Genomic DNA, 18,577 nt, shown 5'->3' with positions numbered 1-18,577 from the left:
AAGGCAATTTACAGATGAGGAGATCAAAGCAATCCATAGTCATATGAAAAATTGCTCTAAATAATTACTTATTAGAGAAATGCAAATTAAAGCATCTCTGAGGTACCACCTCATACTTCTCAGACTGGCCAATATGACCAGAAAGGATAATGATCATTGTTGGAAGGGATGTGGGAAATCTGGGGCACTATTATACTGTTGGTGGAGCTGTGAACTCATCCAACCTTTCTGGAGAGAAATTTGAAACTATGCCCAAAGGGCAACAAAAATGTGCATCCCCTTTGATCCAGCCATACCACTACTGGGTCTATACCCTGAAGAGATGATGGAAAAATGGTGAAAACTTCACTTGTACAAAAATATTCATAGCAGCCCTGTTTGTGGTGGCAAAGAATTAGAAATTAAGTAAATGTCCTTCAGTTGGGGAATGGCTTAGCAAACTGTGGTATATGTATGTCATGGAACACTATTGTTCTATTAGAAACCAGGAGGGACAGGAATTCAGGGAAGCCTGGAGGGATTTGCATGAACTGATGCTAAGCGAGATGAGCAGAACCAGAAAAACACTGTACACCCCAACAGCAACATGGGGGTGATGATCAACCTTGAGGGACTCGCTCATTCCATCAGTGCAACAACCAGGGATAATTTGGGGCTCTCTGCAATGGAGAATACCATCTGTATCCAGGGAAAGAACTGGGGAGTTTGAACAAAGTTCGAGGACTATTCCCTTTTATTTAGCGAAAAAAACCTGCTATCTTATTGTCTGATCTTGCTGTCTCTTATACTTGATGTTTCTTCCTTAAGGACATGATTTCTCTCTCATCACATTCAACTTAGAACAATGCAAACCATGGAACCAGTGTAACGACTGGCAAATTGCCTTTGTGGGGGTGGGGGGGGAGGGAGTAAGATTAGGGGAAAATTGTAAAACTCAAACTAAATAAAATCTTTAAAAAAATTATAGAAGGGGCAGCTAGGTGGCGCAGTGGATAAAGCACAGGCCCTGGAGTCAGGAGTACCTGGGTTCAAATCCAGTCTCAGACACTTAATAATTACCTATCTGTATGGCCTTGGGCAAGCTACTTAACCCCATTTGCCTTGCAAAAGCCTGAAAAAAAAATTATAGAGTGCTTTCAAGTTCACAAAGTTCTTTAGCTATCTTATCTAGTTTGAGCCTCAAAGCAACACTACAGGGTGATAAATAAAATTGTTACCACTGTCTCCTTTCCTTCTTCTAAACTCCCTTCTCGTTCCGATTTCCCAAGGTCTAAATTCCTTCCCCGTTGGACATTTCATGACTCTCTAAACTATGTCTCTGAACATGCTCACAGCTGTGGGGGTGGCATTCTGGATGAGAATACCCGTTCTCTTAGCCTATTCACAATCAAGACACTAGTTTCAGTTTTGTTTCTGAGTAATTCTGAGACTTTGGTTCAACCCACTCTGCTGGCTGGCAGCAATAGATCCCGGAGAGGTAAGATCATTTGTCTTTCATCCAAGACTCTTTAGGGCTGGTGACCAAGTGCTCTGACCCCAAATCTTGAGAAGGTGATAGCTTCCCTGGCTGGGGGCAAGAAGGAAGCAAGCCAGGTCAGAAGTTGGAGCAGCTGGTAAAAGAGTATGGGAAAAGTCTGGGGAGTAAGGTAAGGATGAACTCTCAGCGGCAGGAGAGGTGTGTGTCTGTATGTGTTTGTGTGCAGAGGTATGTCTAAAGCCCCCAGACTCTCTGAGGTTCTCAAGGACTGTAAGACTTCAGAAGCTTAGATCTAGTTAACTTGGGTGAGGAGCCAGTCTCAACAGACAAAATCTGCATTTTCTCCCCTATGCCCTCACTAATGAAAACTTCTCTCTTTGTTCTCAGAAATGTTTTTTTTTCCCTTTTTAAAATTTTGGATGTGGAGAAAGAGAGATGTCGACTCAGCAGGATTTAGCAGGGCAGGGTCCAGCCTCTGATCCTTTCTGTGTGGCAGCCTTTCACAAATCCCCTAACTTCCCCAAACCTCAATTTCTTATCTGTAGCAAATTTACTTAATTTCTCAGTAACTTTTTTTTAAAGGTTTTTGCAAGGCATTGGGGTTAAGTAGCTTGCCCAAGGCCACACAGCTAGGTCATTATTAAGTGTCTGAGGTCGGATTTGAACTCAGGTCCTCCTGACTCCATGGGCGGTGCTCTATCCACTGAGCCCCTAGCCGCCCCAGTTTCTCATCTGTAAAATGAAGGGATTGAACTAGGAGGTCCTTGAAGGTCTTTCCAGAATCTCTAATTCTGCACATCACTGTCCTTTCTCTGGGATTTACTTTCCTCCTCTATGAAATGAGTCTGTGGGATGAGTTGACTCCCAAGTCCCTCCTTGCTCTGGATGTAGAAGCCTCCACCTGGGATTGGCCTTAGAGCCTGTGGTCTTCTTTTGCTCTCCCAGACTACGGATCAGCCCAAAGGTCAGTTTAACAGCCATGGTTGAATTCCTGGAAGTCAGTACTCTCAGATATGGATAAGTTTCAAAAGTATTCCTTATCATTCCCTAACAAACATTTGGTGCTTAGATTTTTCATCATTCTGAGATAGGAATTCTATAATTAATCCTCCTAATTAATTTTTATAAGCAGGTATCATCTCTTCTTTCCCAGTCTCCTTTCTGAAAACAATTTAAAAATTATAAAAAGAAAACCATGATAACAAACACAGAGAAAAGCAAACTGAATTTCCACACTAGCTGTGTCCAAAAAGGCAAAAAATCATGGTTCTTTCTGGATTTTCAGTCCATCACTTTTCTGGTAGGAAGTGGGTCAGGTACCTTATTGCAGCCACCAAACCAGAGACCAAACAGGCTAAGGCCTTATCTTAGGTTTTTGATTGTATCAATATAGAAGTGTAGACATATAAGGGAAAATAAATTTGTTTCTTGGAACTTCTCAGGGAAATTGAAAAAAAAATCTAGGTTTGGAGTCAAGAAGCCTGGGTTTGGATTCCATCTCTGCCATTTACCAACTCTGGGCAAGTCACCTCCCTTCTCTGAATCTCAGTTTCTTCATCTGTCCAATGGGGATAATAATATATTACCAGGATTGTTGTGAGGAAAGTGCTTTGCAAATCTCTAAGGAGTTAGAATAAGCATGTTTTTTTTTAAAAGGGGATCACTGTTTTAAAGTTAAAAGGGATCTTTGAGGATAATGAGTCTAATCCTCTCATTTTATAGGTGAAAGAACTGAGGCACAGAGCTCTTAAGTGCTTAGGACCATAGAATTACAGATCTACAAATGGAAGGGACTTTAGACAACTGCCTTTATTTTTACAGATGAGGAAACTGAGATAGAGTGAAGAAATGACTTGTCCAAGGTCATTCAGATGGCACATACATTTGAACTCATACCTTCTTGACTCTAGGTCAAGTTCCCCATCTATTCAGCTAACTAGTTTCTTGAGCCCTTGGATCCTCCATGGAGTGGGATCACCTCATATGGAAAAAGTGTTTACTTTGGTTGTAGGCTGGTTGTAGATTTATTATAAAGATGAGCCACATGAGAGTGATGTCCTCTTATTTTATGTGAGCCTTATCTACTGCCTGGGTCAGTTATACTGCTAAAAGGGACCTCAAAGGACATGTAGTCCAGCCCTTCCCCTTCAGCAGAGAACTCTGAGACCCAGGGAGATACCTTCCCAATGTCACAGAGGTAGAGAGTATCTCAGGTAGAATTTGAACCCAGATCCTCAAGTTCTCAATTAATTTTATACCTCCAAATATTTGAAAGTCATTACTATTTTACATATCAGGAGTTAAAAATAAAAATTAAAAATAGCCCCTTCCTCCTAGAAGCGTAAGACTTCATTATAGTTCCATGGGGGAGAGATGCTATGGGACATGGCTGGTTTATAGAGGTGGCAGAGGTAGCAGATCCAAAGGTGAGGTCCTCATGGGGATGGCAGGTGGAGAAACCAGGAATTGATTGGAGCATTCAAGGATATTCTCAGCTCTTACTTTATGTCTAGCGTATCACAAAGTGTATGTTTAGGGGCGGCTAGGTGGCGCAGTGGATAGAGCACCGGCCCTGGAGTTAGGAGGACCTGAGTTCAAATCTGACCTCAGACACTTAATAATGACCTAGCTGTGTGGCCTTGGGCAAGCCACTTAACCCCATTTGCCTTGCAAAAAAAATCAAAAACCAAAAACCAAAGTGTATGTTTATTAAATTAGTATTGACTTTCAAATGAAATCACCAGAGTGATTTCAAAGAGATTCAAGTCTGACCTTTGACATTTAGTGATTGTTTGCTCCCTGGCCAATTTTTTTAACTCTCTCATAGCCCCAGGCAATACTGCAAGACTTTTGCAGGCCAGGCTTACCCACCTCTACTTTGGGTGAGGATGATGATCTCCATGACTCTTTAGAATTAAATGAGCCATAGTGTTAATCTCCAGAGTTTGTTCTAATAAAGGACAAATAGTAGCCTCAAGTTTGGTCTCAAGAAAACCACACAGAATTATGTTAACATACACATTTAGTAAAAATTGCTGATTAAGCAAGCATGCTTGGAGGCCCAGCTAGAAAAATGGACTCCAACATGAAGCTTTGGAGAGGCATTCTTCAAACAAGCAACCTGAGGGGCAGGACTTGCAAAGACTGCTTCTGACCCTCAGTTCAGGATGGAACTAGAGGAAAATCAGGAGGACATGCCAGAAGGACTGTCCCTCCCAATTCAGGGCATTTGCACCTTATTAGTTTTGCTAAAGACCTCCACAAAGCAAGTGAAGCTTCCCCTTCAGGGATGTAGACACCACTCAGTGACTGTGGCTGCAATGGGGAGATTCATATTTGTTATTGGGGAAATCAAAAGGGAGTTTCTTTACCTCAATGAAATCAGATAGGATCAAAAACATTTGGATGCAATGAGGAGATTCAATTGGTTATTGGGGAAATCAATAAGGGAGTTTCTTTATCCCAGTGAAATCAGATAGGACAAAAACATTTAACTTCAGCAGGAAGTGGCAGCTCATGTCATCCGAAGGTCTGAGGAAGGTTGTCCTGTCTTGTTTACCACAGTTAGAGCAAGGAAGCCAGCCTCTGAGGTTAGCACTTCTCTTCACCATTCTTACAATGCCTATAGATAACAGACTAGATGAAAAGTCAAAAGGTGAACCTTCTGTAAAAAGGAAGACAGTACTATAAATGGAAGTGAACATAAAACTTTATTGAAGAGAGGACAGGGCTGGGTCCAAGTAGATTCCAGAGGTGGGTAGTGGGGAGATCAAGTCTTTTTATAGGGTATGGGAAATAGGAGGCAGAGGTTTCTATAGGGACTGGGAGTCATTGGGGCCCTCATGGAAGATGAGTTTTGTTTGGGGGGGTCCCCAAGGTGAAATTGGGCATTGTCTGGAGTGTCTATGGAGGTTAGGACATGTGTCCTTAGTAAAGGATAATCAATGGAACTCTACTGGACAAGCATTAAACTCCGACCCGGATCCAACATTCCAGTCTTTTTGTTTGAATTTTTTAAGATGGATTGGAGTCAGTGGTGGCTTCTTCTGGAGCTGCTTCTAGCTGAGTGTGATAATATCATCAGGATAGGAAAGGGTAAATGGTGGAACTGTTGGTATGCTTGGGCCTAAAGTAACATTGTGGATTTGGTCATCTCAGATGTTGCAGGGTTCACTGTTTTGTAGATGAAGGATGTGAGCATCCAAAACAAAGGAGGACCAAAGAAGAGCGTCAACAAGACCATGATTAAGTGGGGTCAGTATGGGAAGGAACCAAGGGAGAATGTGGAAGGATGGTATCAGCTGATTTTGAGGGTCTATCAGTCCATTTTTTTAGCAGCATCCCAAACCAATCCAGAAGAATTAACATAGAAATAGCATTCTTCATCCAGAAACAAACAGAGACCTCCCTTCTCAGTAGGTCCGTGACCGGTTTGTTTTGTAAGGTTGGAGCAGCTAGGGAACCTAGCTGATCTTGAATCTGTAGGAGGCTTTTGGCTATATCATCAAGACTTTCCTGAAGGTCTTGTGATTAGTTGCTGAAAGTGATACAGAGAAGTTGTGATGCCTCCTACCCCCATGCCCACTCCAGAAAGGATGCCCACACTAAGAAAGGAATGAGAGTGAGGTACCTTGCATGTGTCTTTAGGGTGACAGGAAGGGATTGGTTGTTAGGGGCCACCTCAATATGGGATGAGAGACCAGGGAACAAATACCTGTCTAGTTGGTGGGAAGACATAGACATGCAGCATTCCCAAAGAGGAAGAAGATCCCGGCTCCTCTTAAGCATACACCAAGGTGGAGGGAAGAGGGGAGCAAACTCATTCCTCTCCCTGTGCCCAAGTCAGAGGGAATCACCAAGGGCTAGGCCTTTCATGTTGGCCAGGGATATATCTATAGGCTTGGTGAGTTGGGAAAGAAAGGGGGAAATACATAGACCCTCTCAAGGTGAGATATGGTTACAGATATGACAGTCTTTGGTAAGGTTCAGGAGACTGTCAGACAGCAGGAGTACTAATCAATGATAGGAACTGTAAGAGGGGTTTATGTCCTACACGGAAGGGATGTGAAAGTGAGAAAGAAAGATGCCTGCTTCCTTTTGGGGTAGGAGAAGGAGGCCATCCTGAGTTAGTCAGGGATCCTGCATAGGACCCTTCAGAGAAATGGGCTTCTTTTTCTTCCAGTGAATAGTCTGTATTCAGGGAAGGCAAGATAATGAATTGGAGGTATGTATAAGGTTGGAGTGCAGCCTGTTTGGCCACTTGGTTCCATAGAGATAGACATGCCCTGATGTCCATTATAGTGGATCACCACCAAAAGAGAGGGGAAAGATGTGACAGAGAGGGAAAGTGGAGTGGGGCTGAAAGGAGGGCATCTTCCAGAGGATCATCTGGAGGAGTGGTAAAAGGGGCTCAGGGGTCTGATGTGCCAGTTTGGGGAGGTTCTCGTTGATGGAGAAGAATTTGGGTAGCAGAGAGAATCACATAGGAAAGGGTACCACCTTAGTTCAAAAAAACAACTGGACATATGGAATCTCACTCCATTTGCCTTGCCTCTGACATAGGTTGTTTAGGTCAAAGAGGGTGACTTAATCAAAAGTCCCCTCAGGTGACCATATCTTCCCATTATCCAATTTATACTGAGGCCACTGTACGTGGAAAGATAAGTCATTTAGGCTTGAATTGGGAATCTGTTTCAGATTTTTGTAGGCCACACCCCAGTGGAGGATCTAGAGTGTTTTTAGATTATAAGATCCTCATGGGGCAGCTAGGTGGCACAGTGAATAAAGCACCGGCCCTGAAGTCAGGAGTACCTGGGTTCAAATCCGGTCTCAGACACTTAATAATTACCTAGCTGTGTGGCCTTGGGCAAGCCACTTAACCCCATTTACCTTGTAAAAACCTAAAAAAAAAAAATTTCCTTATGAAAATGAACACTAGGAGAGATGATTCACAGAGTCTATAACTAAGATTCCTCATGGGGATGTCCCTACCAGCTGAGTCATTTAGTTTCAGTTTAAACAGAGAAAGAAGTAGAAGCATCCCAGTTCCATTTCTGCTTTGAAGCAGCTCCCCACCTAGCTAGGACTTCAGAAAGGAGCACCCTGAGTGTCCTGGCATAGAGAAGGGGGAGTGCCTGGGAAGAAGTCTTACCTCTCCAATTAGCCTCCTCTTTCTGAAGTGGCTGAGGTGAGTGGCAGGACTGGTAGCAGTGGTTCCTGGTTCGGTAGGTCCAGGAGAGAGTTGCAAGGGGCTCCTTTAGGCAAAATCAGGGAGTTAGTCCAAAAAAACCAGCCTCATCATGATTCCCTCTGTAATCCTCTCCCAGGTTTCTGCATCAAATCAAAGGTCAATTGGTGAACCCCCAGTAAAAAGGAAGATGGCACTATAAATGGAAGTGAATGCAAAGCTATTCATGATTCCCTCCATGTAGGACATAAATCCCTCTTACAGTTCCTATCCTCATTGATTAGTCTTCCTGCTCTCTCTGACACCCTCCTGAACAGTATCTCGCTCAAGGGGGCCTTTGTACCCCCCCATTCTTTCCCAACTGACCAAGCCCAGCAGTAGGTGGTGAGAAGAGCAAGTCTTTCTACAGGGTATGGGATAAAGGAGTCAGGGTGGTATGGTTTTAACAGGGACTGGGAGTTGGGATCCCCATGGAGGATGTTTTGTTTGGGGGGTCACCAAGGTGAGGTTGTGCAGAGTTTGGAGTTTCTTGGAAGGTTAAGATTCATGTCCTTAGGAAAGGATAATCAATGAAGCTCTACTGGGCAAGAATTAACCTCAGGCCTGGTTCCAACACTCACCTCTGGGTTGGTATTTCTTCAATTGATTTTTATACAATGACCACAGGTGGCGAGTCTGTTAAGAAGATAGAGAACAAGGAGGAAGCCAGGTGACACAGAGGATAGAGCACCAACCCTGGAGTCAGGAGGCCCTGAGTTCAAATTTGACCTCAGACATATTACTTGCTACCTGTGTGACCCTGGGTAAGTTATTGAACCTAGATCTTACTGCCTTCATGGACAGCTTTCTATTGATTTCACCTTGGAGAAAAAACACTCAGTATTTTACTGAGAGAGAAAAATTCATTTATTCAATTCCTAAGCATCTTCCTGAGTTTAAGTAATGATAAGAAGCATCTAGAATAGCACATTGTACTTAAGAATCAGGAAAACTTCAGTTCAAAACTGGTCTCAGGCATTTAGTAAATGTGAGACCCCTAGCAAGTCACTTAAACCTTTGTCTTAGGACTTCAGTTTTCTCATCTATTAGATGGAGATAATCATAACAACCACCTCCAAGGGTTGATGGGAAAGTAAAATCTTTGTAAAATATATTTGGGATATTTTTGTAAAGTGTTTTAAATGTTAGCTATTTTTATTTCTCAAACAGATTAGACTAAGAATTTTACACTCTTGGATATGTGTTCCTAGAAGCTGGTTCCCCATCGGTATAACCCCTCAGAACAACATTAGAGAGATGTTTTTTGGTTTGTTTATGATTCTGCTGCTGCTGTCTTACAGGGAATGGGCTGATTTGGTTGCCCATTTCTAAGATCAACTTTTGATTATTGCAGTAAGAGACTGTATCTTAGTGGTTAGAGAACCAGCTTTAGAGAGAGAAACATCTGAATTTAAGACTTCTGATCTGAACTGGTTAGGTCCCTCTCCTTGAGCAATTTCCCATGATGAAACTAAACAGAGTATTATATTAATACGTTTCCCTGTCTACAAGGGTTAAGTACCATCTTTCTCCATTCCAGGATCCTCCATTAAGTCATAGGAGAGAAAAATCTATTTTCCAAGAGCATCTCTGCTTGACTTCAACTCTGGGGAATACCAACTCTTATCCTACCCCCCAAACCTCCCCACTGTGCCCTAGGATAAACTGATCACCTGATAGCTCACTCTTTTCAGCCTTTCCTCCATTTCAACCTTTCCTCCTGCCCCTTGAGGGCAGACACTGTCTCACTTTTTTCCTTATTCCTATCTCCAACACATTATAATTACTGACACTTAGTAGCTACTTAATAAAAATGTATTAAGTTGAATTAATTGAAAAATAGAAAAACAAAGTGCAATGGACTTTGGAATTCACTCCAGGTAAAAATAATGATAATGGACATTTCTATAGCTCTTTAAAGTTTGACCTCACTATACTATTTGAACTTCTTGCCAATCTTTTGATATGGTTACTTTAGATTTAACTTGATCTGGGCTTGGGATATCATCAGGATGGACAGTTCCCTCTAAGACCCAGTTGCAGTCTTAAGAGAGTGTCCTGGGGCAGCTAGGTGGCATAGTGGATAAAGCACCAGCCTTGGAGTCAGGAGTACCTGGGTTCAAATCTGGCCTCAGACACTTAATAATGACCTAGCTGTGTGGCCCTGGGCAAGCCACTTAACCCCATTTGCCTTGCAAAAAAACCTTTAAAAAAAAAAGAGTTTCTTGAGGCACTTGTGGAGGTGAAGTGACTCAAGGAGAGGGACCTAACCAGTTCAAATCAGAAGTCTTAAATTCAGATGTTTCTCTCTCTAAAGCTGGTTCTCTAACCACTAAGATAGTCTCTTACTACAAATATTTTTTTTAAATCTCCATTTTGAAGAGGTTGAAGTAGAGATTTACAGGAAGTTTAGGTGACTTGCCTCACACCACACCACAGTGACTGTCAGATTGGAAACAGGAAGATGGAGTTCAAGTCCACTAACATTCCATTCTGTAGGGAAGCTGTCCTCTTCTGTTCAATTCATTCCTTTGACTCTTTATCATCATCAAGTCCTGAAAACCTATATTTAATCACTGTTTTTGCACAGACTTTACTGGACTCAGGAAGTGAGCATCTCAACATGGATTTGAACACAAGGTGAGCAACGTTGAAGGATTCCCATGCCCCACTTCAGCTCTCCCCTATGGAGTTTGGTCTTTGAGACCCTCCTGCTGCCGGCTCTCCCAGACTTGAGGAGCATCCATCATGACCAAGACTGGCAGTTAGGTGGTACAGTGGATAGAACGCTGGACCTGGAGTAAGGAAGTCTGAAAACTTGGCTTGAATATATCTAAAGCTGAATTTGAACCCAACATCTGTCTGCTTCAGTTTCCTTCTCTGTCAAATGGGCATAATAAGAGGATTGTTATGAGGGTCCAAAGTCAGTTGAGCCTTGATGGAAGCCCCAAAATTTCAAGAAGTAGAGGGAGGTGGGACCTGTTCCTGTCATGGAAGAGGCAGGACTGAGAACCATGTACAGTTTAGTTGGGCTGGGTCAGAGAGCTCACAAAAAGAACCAATTGACTACTATTATTGGTAAATTCAATCTCCTCATCTTATAGATGAAGAAACTGAGCCTCTACCTTAGAGGACCAATCTGGACAAGACAAATCTCTCAGAGATCTTGGTCCATCCCAGTGACCTCAGAGAGCTGTTTCAATAAAAGTCTAGATTTAGAAACCAGATGCCAAAGGATTGAAGAGTGAGGGCTTGGTGAGGAAGTAGAGGTGGTGAGCTGAGGGAATCCTTTTTATGGCAGGGAAGGATGAGAAAAGAAATTTGTCAATGTTAGAACTCCATAGAAAAATGAATGTTATTTCCTATCTCTAAATTGACCTCATCATCCTTTGACTTTTGCTCTTCACAGGGATATTGAATGGCTGTTTGATCATCTGGATCCAGACTATAAAAATATGGATTATTCTGATATGGATCTGATAGATGAAAGCATGCTGCCCGAATTGGAAAGGTTTTTGGAGCAATTTCCCATGATGAAACTAAACTTAAAAGAGTATATCGAAGACCTTAACTGCTTGGCGGATGAAATCGACAAGGTTCACAAGAATTGCACCATCATCAGTGTAGTGGCCAACTCCACCGGTGCCATCTCTGGCATGTTGACCATAGCAGGGTTAGCTCTGGTACCCATGACAGCAGGAGGGAGCATGATCCTCTCTGTGACCGGGATGGGATTAGGAGCAGTAGCTTCTTTCACTGGGACTTCTGCAAACATCATTGATCATGTGAGTGCTGCACGGGGGAAGAAACACTTAGACCAAGTTCAGAGAAAGACAAGTGATCTGCTTCAATATGCATCCAGAATTGTTACTACAACGAAAAGGTTGAAACGAGTCTTCAAAACCATCCAAACAGCTGGGCGAGTCTCCACCAAGCAAGGCAAGCAGATCAACAAGGCTTTACAGGGCACAGTTTTAGCCATGACCAAAGGAGCCAGGTTAGTGGGTGCTGCAGTGGCAGGAATTTCTGTTCTGATGGATGTGTCTGCCATCATACAAGATTCTAAACACTTGTCAGATGGGGCAAAGGCTGAAACAGCAGAAGAACTGAGGGAGAAAGCTCAGGCTTTGGAAAAGAAATTAGAGGAGCTTTCCAAGGTCTATACCACACTCCTGATTATAGTAACTCAATAGAAAACCTAAGGGGCGGCTAGGTGGTACAGTGGATAGAACACTGGCCCTGGAGTCTGGAGGACCTGAATTGAAATGTGACCTCAGACACTTAGTAATTACCTAGCTGTGTGGCCCTGGGCAAGCTACTTAACCCCATTGCCTTGCAAAAATTAAAAATAAAGAAATAAATAATCAAAGAAACAAACAAACAAGCAAATGAATAAATGAATAAATAAACAAATAAATGAATGAATGAATAGAAAACCTAAAAGCTGTGAGTCAGGGCAGTCTATGGCCAGTAGATGAGGGTATCTCAGGAGAATATAAAGGAAACCTTGCTTTACATTCAAGATTGTGGAAACCGTTGTTGGGGAGAAAAGAAAAAAACAGAAAGCTCACTGGTTATGGAGGCCAAATATATGAATTGAGTCCTGGCTCTGGATCAAAAGAGCTACATGATTCTCAACAAGCCACTTTGGGCTCCTAGGATGGAAAGTTGAAGTTCTTGGTTCTGTCTGATCTTACAACTTGAGGAAAGGGGAGGGGGATGGGGAGGGCCGTGCAGATAACAGAAGAGAATGACTTGCCCAAGAGAATGATTTGCCCAAGATGACATAATCTCTTCCTGCCTATTTTAGTTATTTAGAATGAGATTTCCCACTTTATTATTGCTTCATAGATGTTGTGTTATATGCATTGTAGCTGATTTTTCAGATTATTTTGTAACCTGCAATTTTTCCTGAAGACATTGTCTCAGTACTTTTGCTGATTCTCTAGGATTTTCCAAGAATGTTTTTATATCTTCAGTAAATTGTGAAAATTGTATAGTTATATTTAAAGTTTCACTTATATATACTTTCAGAACTCTATCAAATATTAGCATCTATCAAATATTAGCATCTTTGCTTTATACTTCTATAGGAAAAAATTCAACTATATCTCCATTACACATGCTAGTAGCTCTTAGATATTTTTTATGGTATTTTTAAAAAGTTTCTCTATACCTATACTTGGTAGGGTTTTTTTAGCAGTTAGTGTTAGGGGCGGCTAGGTGGCGCAGTGGATAAAGCACCAGCCCTGGAGTCAGGAGTACCTGGGTTCAAATCTGGTCTCAGACACTTAATAAATACCTAGCTGTGTGGCCTTGAGCAAGCCACTTAACCCCGTTTGCCTAACCAAAAAAAACCTAAAAAAAAAAAGTTACTGTTGTATTTTCTCACAATGGATGCAAAAATAAGACTTGGGCAATCATGTGGTTTTGGATGCCTTGGTTTTTGATATGATTCATTATATAAATTGTGTTTCATATGTTGAGCCATCCTGGCATCTCTGGTATAAATTTAACTTTGTCATAATGAATGATTTCTTAAATAAATCTCTTTAGTTTATCTTTGAGGGTTTTGTTTAAAATTTTTGAACCAATTTTAATTCTATTGGTCTGTAATTTTTTTTCTGATTTTTTTATCTTTCTTTGGTTTAAGTATAAAGATGACACTTGTCTAACAAAAATAAATCTTTCTTTTAATAAAATACAGATGCTTTCTTAATTTTTGAAAGTAATTTGCACCGGCCCTGGAGTCAGGAGTACCTGGGTTCAAATCTGGTCTCAGACATTTAATAATTACCTAGCTGTGTGGCCTTGGGCAAGCCACTTAACCCCGTTTGCCTTGCAAAAAACCCCCAAAAACCTAAAAAAAAAAAAGTAATTTGTATAGTGTGAATAATAATTTAAAAGTTTGATAGAATTATTTTGTGAATACTTAAGGACCAAGAGATTTTATTCTTTGGAAGTTCTCTTATAGATAGTTCCATTTCCTTTTAGGAAATGAAGATGTTAAATAACCCAATCTCCTAATCCCCTATCTGGTGGTCTCATGTCTGAGTGGTTTATATTTTTGTTTCTTTGCTTCTTGTTTTAGAATATTACTATATGAAGCCATTTCCCTATAGATAAATGGTCAAAAGATGTGGACAGGAAGTTTTCATTTTTTTTAATCATGAAATGAGTAGTATAATATGGAGAACATTATCTGCAAACTGAAATAGTCTCCCACCAAGGCTATGTGTTTATCTTTTTTATATTGATATTTTATTTTTCCAGATGCAAGTCATGAAAGTTTTTCAACATTCATCCATATGTATATGCATATTTTAAAGTTATACATTTTCCACCCTCCTTTCCCACCCCCTCTCCTCAGCAGCAATCAGGTGAATATTGTAAATACATATTAGTCATTTTTGAGGAATATGAGGAATTAGGATTAAGGGAAAGTAATGCATGAGAGAAAGTTTTTTTTTTTTTTAAAAGTGAATATAGTGTTGGGGCAGCTAGGTGGCACAGTGGATAGAGCACCGGCCCTGGAGTCAGGAGGACCTGGGTTCAAATCTGGCCTCAGACACTTAATAATTGCCTAGCTGTGTGACCTTGGACGAGTCACATAACCCCATTGCCTTGGAAAAAAGTTTTTAAAAAGTGAAATTAGTGTTCAGATTCTGAAGGGGTTTTTTGGAAGATGGGTTGTTTGGTTTTTTCCCACCAGATGGGGATAGCGTTGTCCACAACCAGTCCAATAGGGTTGTCCTAGCTCTCTGAATTGTTGAGAGGAGAACAGATCTAGTTTTCAAATGAAGAAATTAAAGCTATCTATAGTCATATAGAAAAATGCTCTAAATCACTATTGATTAGAAAAATGCAAATGAAAACAACTCTAAGGCACCACCTGACACCTCACATCGGCTAATAGAACAAGACAGGAAAACAATAAATATTGGAGAAGATGATGAAGTTTGTCCTTTGTCCTCAAAGAAGATCATGAGGTCAGGGAGGTGATGCCAGGAGAGGCACATGAATGGTATTTGAGTGGGGGGGTGCCATGCTAAGTCACCAGTCTCATTTTCACTTTTGGAGCCATTTGGGTCAGTGACCAGATATAAATCAGGACAACTGGAGATGGCCCTGGATGTGAGGCCACATCACCCAACTAGTAAGTTTTAAGTGTCTGTAGTCAGATTCGAACTCCTGTCCTCTTGACTCCAAGGTCAATGCACTGCACCATCGAGTTAGGTTGGAAAAGAGGAAAATTGGAATAGTAATACATTTGTTGGTAGAGTTGTGAACTGATTCAATCATTCTGGAGAATAATTTGAAACCAGACCCAAAGGGCTTTAAAACTGTGTAAACCCTTTGACTCAGCAATACCACTACTAGATCCATGTCCCAAAAGGACCAGAAAGAAAGGGGAAATGATTCACATAACAAAAGTATTTATAGCAGCAATTTTTGTGGTGGCAAAGAATTGGAAATTCAAGGGATGCCCACCAATTGGGAAATGACTGAAAAAAGTGTGGCATTTGACTGTAATGGAATATTGTCGTTTTATAAGAAATGATAAGCAGTCAGATTTCGGAAAAACCTGGAAAGACTTACATGAACTGATGCCAAGTGAAGTGCCAGAACCAGGAGATTCTTGTGCATAGTAACAGCAACACTGTATGATGATCAACTATGGTTGACTTAGCTTTTCTCATTAATATGATGCTCAAAGATAATTTTGTTTTTTTTTACTTTTTGCAAGGCAAATGGTGGCTTGCCTAAGGCCACACAGCTGGGTAATTATTAAGTGTCTGAGGTCGGATTTGAACTCAGGTCCTCCTGACTCTAGGGCCCGTGCTCTATCCACTGCGCCACCTAGCTGTCCCGCAAAGACAATTTTAAAAGACTTGTGATGGAAAATGGCATCCACCCTCAGAGAAAGAGCTATGTAGTCTGAATGCAGATCAAAACGTAGTATGCATTTTCATTTTTTTCAAATTTGTATTTTGTTTTTTCTTTCTTGCAGTTTTCCCCTTTTGATCTGACTCTTGTTTTACAACATGAATAATATGGAAATAAGTTTAATATGATTGTGCATGTGTACCCTAACCCTATACCAGAATGTTTGCAGTCTTGGGGAGTGAGAAGAGAAGGGAAGGAAGAAGAAAAATTTAAAACTCAAACTTTTTCATTTTCATTTTTTTCCAATTACATGTAAAGATAGTTTTCAACATTTTTTTTTATGATTTTGAGTTCTAGGGGCAGCTAGGTGGCACAGTGGATAGAGCACTGGCCTTGGAGTCAGAAGGACCTGAGTTCAAATCTGAACTCAGACACTTGATAATTGCCTAGCTGTGTGACCTTGGGCAAGTCACTTAACCCCATTGCCTTGCAAAAAACCCCAAAAGATTAACCCCAGAAAAAAAGAAGTGTCTGTTTAATAAGTCTGAATAGAAACTAAACTTTGTCTCAGTGATAGAAAAACCATTTCTGTGATCAACTACTGCATTCAGAGAAGGCAAACAAAATCATATTGAAGGGTTCTGAGAAGTCATTTGGAAAGTCTTTCCTAATTTCCCCAAATGTAAATGTCACCCCTTCTCTCTGACCCCCCCCAGATTACCTCATATCTACTTTGTATTTGCCTGCATGTTCCCCCAGGAGGCCACAAGCTCCTCAAAAGCTGGGATTGGATGATTTTTCCTCTTTCTTTCCTCAGCATCCAGGATGGTGCATAGCACATGGTAGGTATTTCATGAAAGCCTCCTTTGGAGGTCTCTCTTCAACAATCCAGTCTGCTTGGAAACCTCCAGATAGAGGAAACTTGAAGTGTGCAAACACATTCTATTCCATTGTTTCAAGAGCAACTTTAACATATTCTGGTTATTTCTGCCTCTCAGCAACTATCCCTGCCACCCTCCCACTGACCCTGGCAGTCTTAAGAGGGTTTCTACTACTATAAAGTAGCAATAAAGTAATAGAATACAATAGTGGACCACTTCTAGAGATCCCAAGACCTGCTACCTTCTGGATGTGGGAAGTGAGGACTAGGGACCAATCAAAAGCAATTCCATGGTGATGATAATGACATTGATGATGATAGTGATGATGGTGATGATGATGATGATGATGGTGAGGGCCAATGTGGCACAGGAGATGGAGAGCTGCCTCAGATTGAGAGATCTCCCCTCTGACACATACCTACAAATCACTTCACCTCCCACTGGAGCTGGCGACTTTCTCCAATTAAGTCAAAGTGTGGGTACTGATTTGTATCATTAGAGAGAAAGTCAGAATCAAGAAGAGAGCTTTGGGTATGTCCAATTTGAGATGCTGACAGAGATTCCTATAAGCAGTTGTGAGTATGAAGGTGTGGTGTTCCCAAGAAGGGTCAAGAGAATAGAAATGGGGGGATCAGTTAGAGGCACTAGAGTTGAAGCCATGAATTGAAGAGAGGTTGCCAAGGGAGAAAGATGAAGACAAGGACAAAGCAAGATCCTTGGGGTCAGCTGCCCCCAAGAGGTCAGAAAGAAGTAAGGAAATCGGGAGAGGGAGAAGAGAAATTGAGGTGGGGGAGAACCTGGAGAATTTGTTGGAAACTGAGGAAAAAGTATATCTAGTGTTGGGGGTAGGGGAAGAGTGGTTAACAGTGCCAAAAATGACAGAGGATTTTGAAGTTGCAGTAGGATATCCAGATAGGAATTAAAAAAGTAAGAGTGGGAGGGAGGATGCTGTGGGCAAAAGGAATGACAGAAATGAAGGCAAAGAGGCAGGAGAGTATAGATCCTCAGGGACCAGAGGATTGTTCAGTTTGATTAGAGGATAAAAATATTGAGAATAGTATATCATGGGGTGGCTAGGTAGTGCAATAGATAGAGCACCAGCCCTGGAGTCAGGAGGACCTGACTTTAAATCCAGCTTCAAACACTTAATAATTACCTAGCTGTGTGGCCTTGGGCAAGCCACTTAACCCCATTGCCTCGGGGGAAAAGAAAGAGAATAGTATATTATACAGTAGGGAATAGAGGACAGTTTTAAAAGTCACAAATCAGAAGAGATGTCAAAGAGCTAGAAATCAAGATTGGGAAATCAAAATAAAAATAGGGAGGCAGCTAGATAAGACTATCAGCATCTCATCCTCTTATTTCATTTTTTATTTATTTATTTTTTCAGTAGTAGTATTGGCTTTATTGAGGACAGAAGGGAACTACCAGGGATTAGGAGTTGGCATTGGGGCCCTTCTTCTTGCCAAAAAGTAGGCACTACATTGACAAAGCGTCGATTGTACTGCTTTCTCTTAGCACGTCCAGTCTTCTTTCTCTTCTCCTGCTTGGCCACCTTGGGAGTCTGACCCCTCACTTTTCCAGCTCTGGCCAAAGAGTCATGGACTTTCCCTCCCAGCATGTGGCAGGCCACTTCCAGGGTGGCCAGAGGCTCCAGCACGCACTGGCCCAGCACGGCATCATCCTCCAGCAGGGAGCCACCAAGCAGCAGCACCTGGTCCTCGGGCGTGATGCCCTCTTGGGATGCTACCTGGGCCTTGATCTGGGCCACAGTCTCGCGCCTGGTCACCTCGAGGGGGTGCAGGGCCTCGGACACAACGAGCTGCTCTTATTTCATTTTTTTAGAGAGAAAAGGGCAGCTAGGTCAGGCAATGGTTAGAATACCAGGCCTGGGGGTAGCTGGGTGGCGCAGTGGATAGAGTACCGACTGACCCTGGAGTCAGAAGGACCTGTGTTCAAATCCGGTCTCAGACACTTAATAATTACCTAGATGTGTGGCCTTGGGCAAGCCACTTAACCCCATTTGCCTTGCAAAAAAATAAATAAATAAAAGAATACCAGACTTGGAATCAGGAGGACCTAAATAAAATCCAGCCTCAGATACTT

At 41.7% G+C, this 18,577-nt stretch overlaps 1 protein-coding gene and 1 pseudogene across 2 annotated transcripts; one reads left to right on the top strand and one right to left on the bottom strand.

The window, feature by feature from the left end:
- Positions 1-1,381: 1,381 nt before the first annotated feature.
- On the top strand, positions 1,382-13,548 carry LOC141515340 (apolipoprotein L2-like). Of its 2 annotated transcripts, none has more exons than XM_074226831.1 (4): positions 1,382-1,477; positions 8,331-8,467; positions 10,294-10,343; positions 11,113-13,548. In XM_074226831.1, exons 3-4 carry the CDS (start codon positions 10,327-10,329, stop codon positions 11,894-11,896), a joined length of 801 nt encoding a protein of 266 aa, XP_074082932.1. In that variant the 5' UTR covers positions 1,382-1,477; positions 8,331-8,467; positions 10,294-10,326; the 3' UTR covers positions 11,897-13,548. The 2 variants fall into 2 exon arrangements, with proteins under 2 accessions (XP_074082932.1, XP_074082931.1); XM_074226830.1 differs by having other exon boundaries at positions 1,424-1,646.
- A 4,357-nt stretch (positions 13,549-17,905) lies between these two features.
- Positions 17,906-18,577, bottom strand: part of LOC141512264 (ubiquitin-like FUBI-ribosomal protein eS30 fusion protein) — a 37,143-nt pseudogene continuing 36,471 nt past the window's right edge.

The sequence above is a fragment of the Macrotis lagotis genome, chromosome 2 (assembly GCF_037893015.1).
Source record: "Macrotis lagotis isolate mMagLag1 chromosome 2, bilby.v1.9.chrom.fasta, whole genome shotgun sequence".
Taxonomy (NCBI): Eukaryota; Metazoa; Chordata; class Mammalia; order Peramelemorphia; family Peramelidae; genus Macrotis; species Macrotis lagotis.
This window is presented reverse-complemented; position numbering and strand designations above follow the sequence as displayed.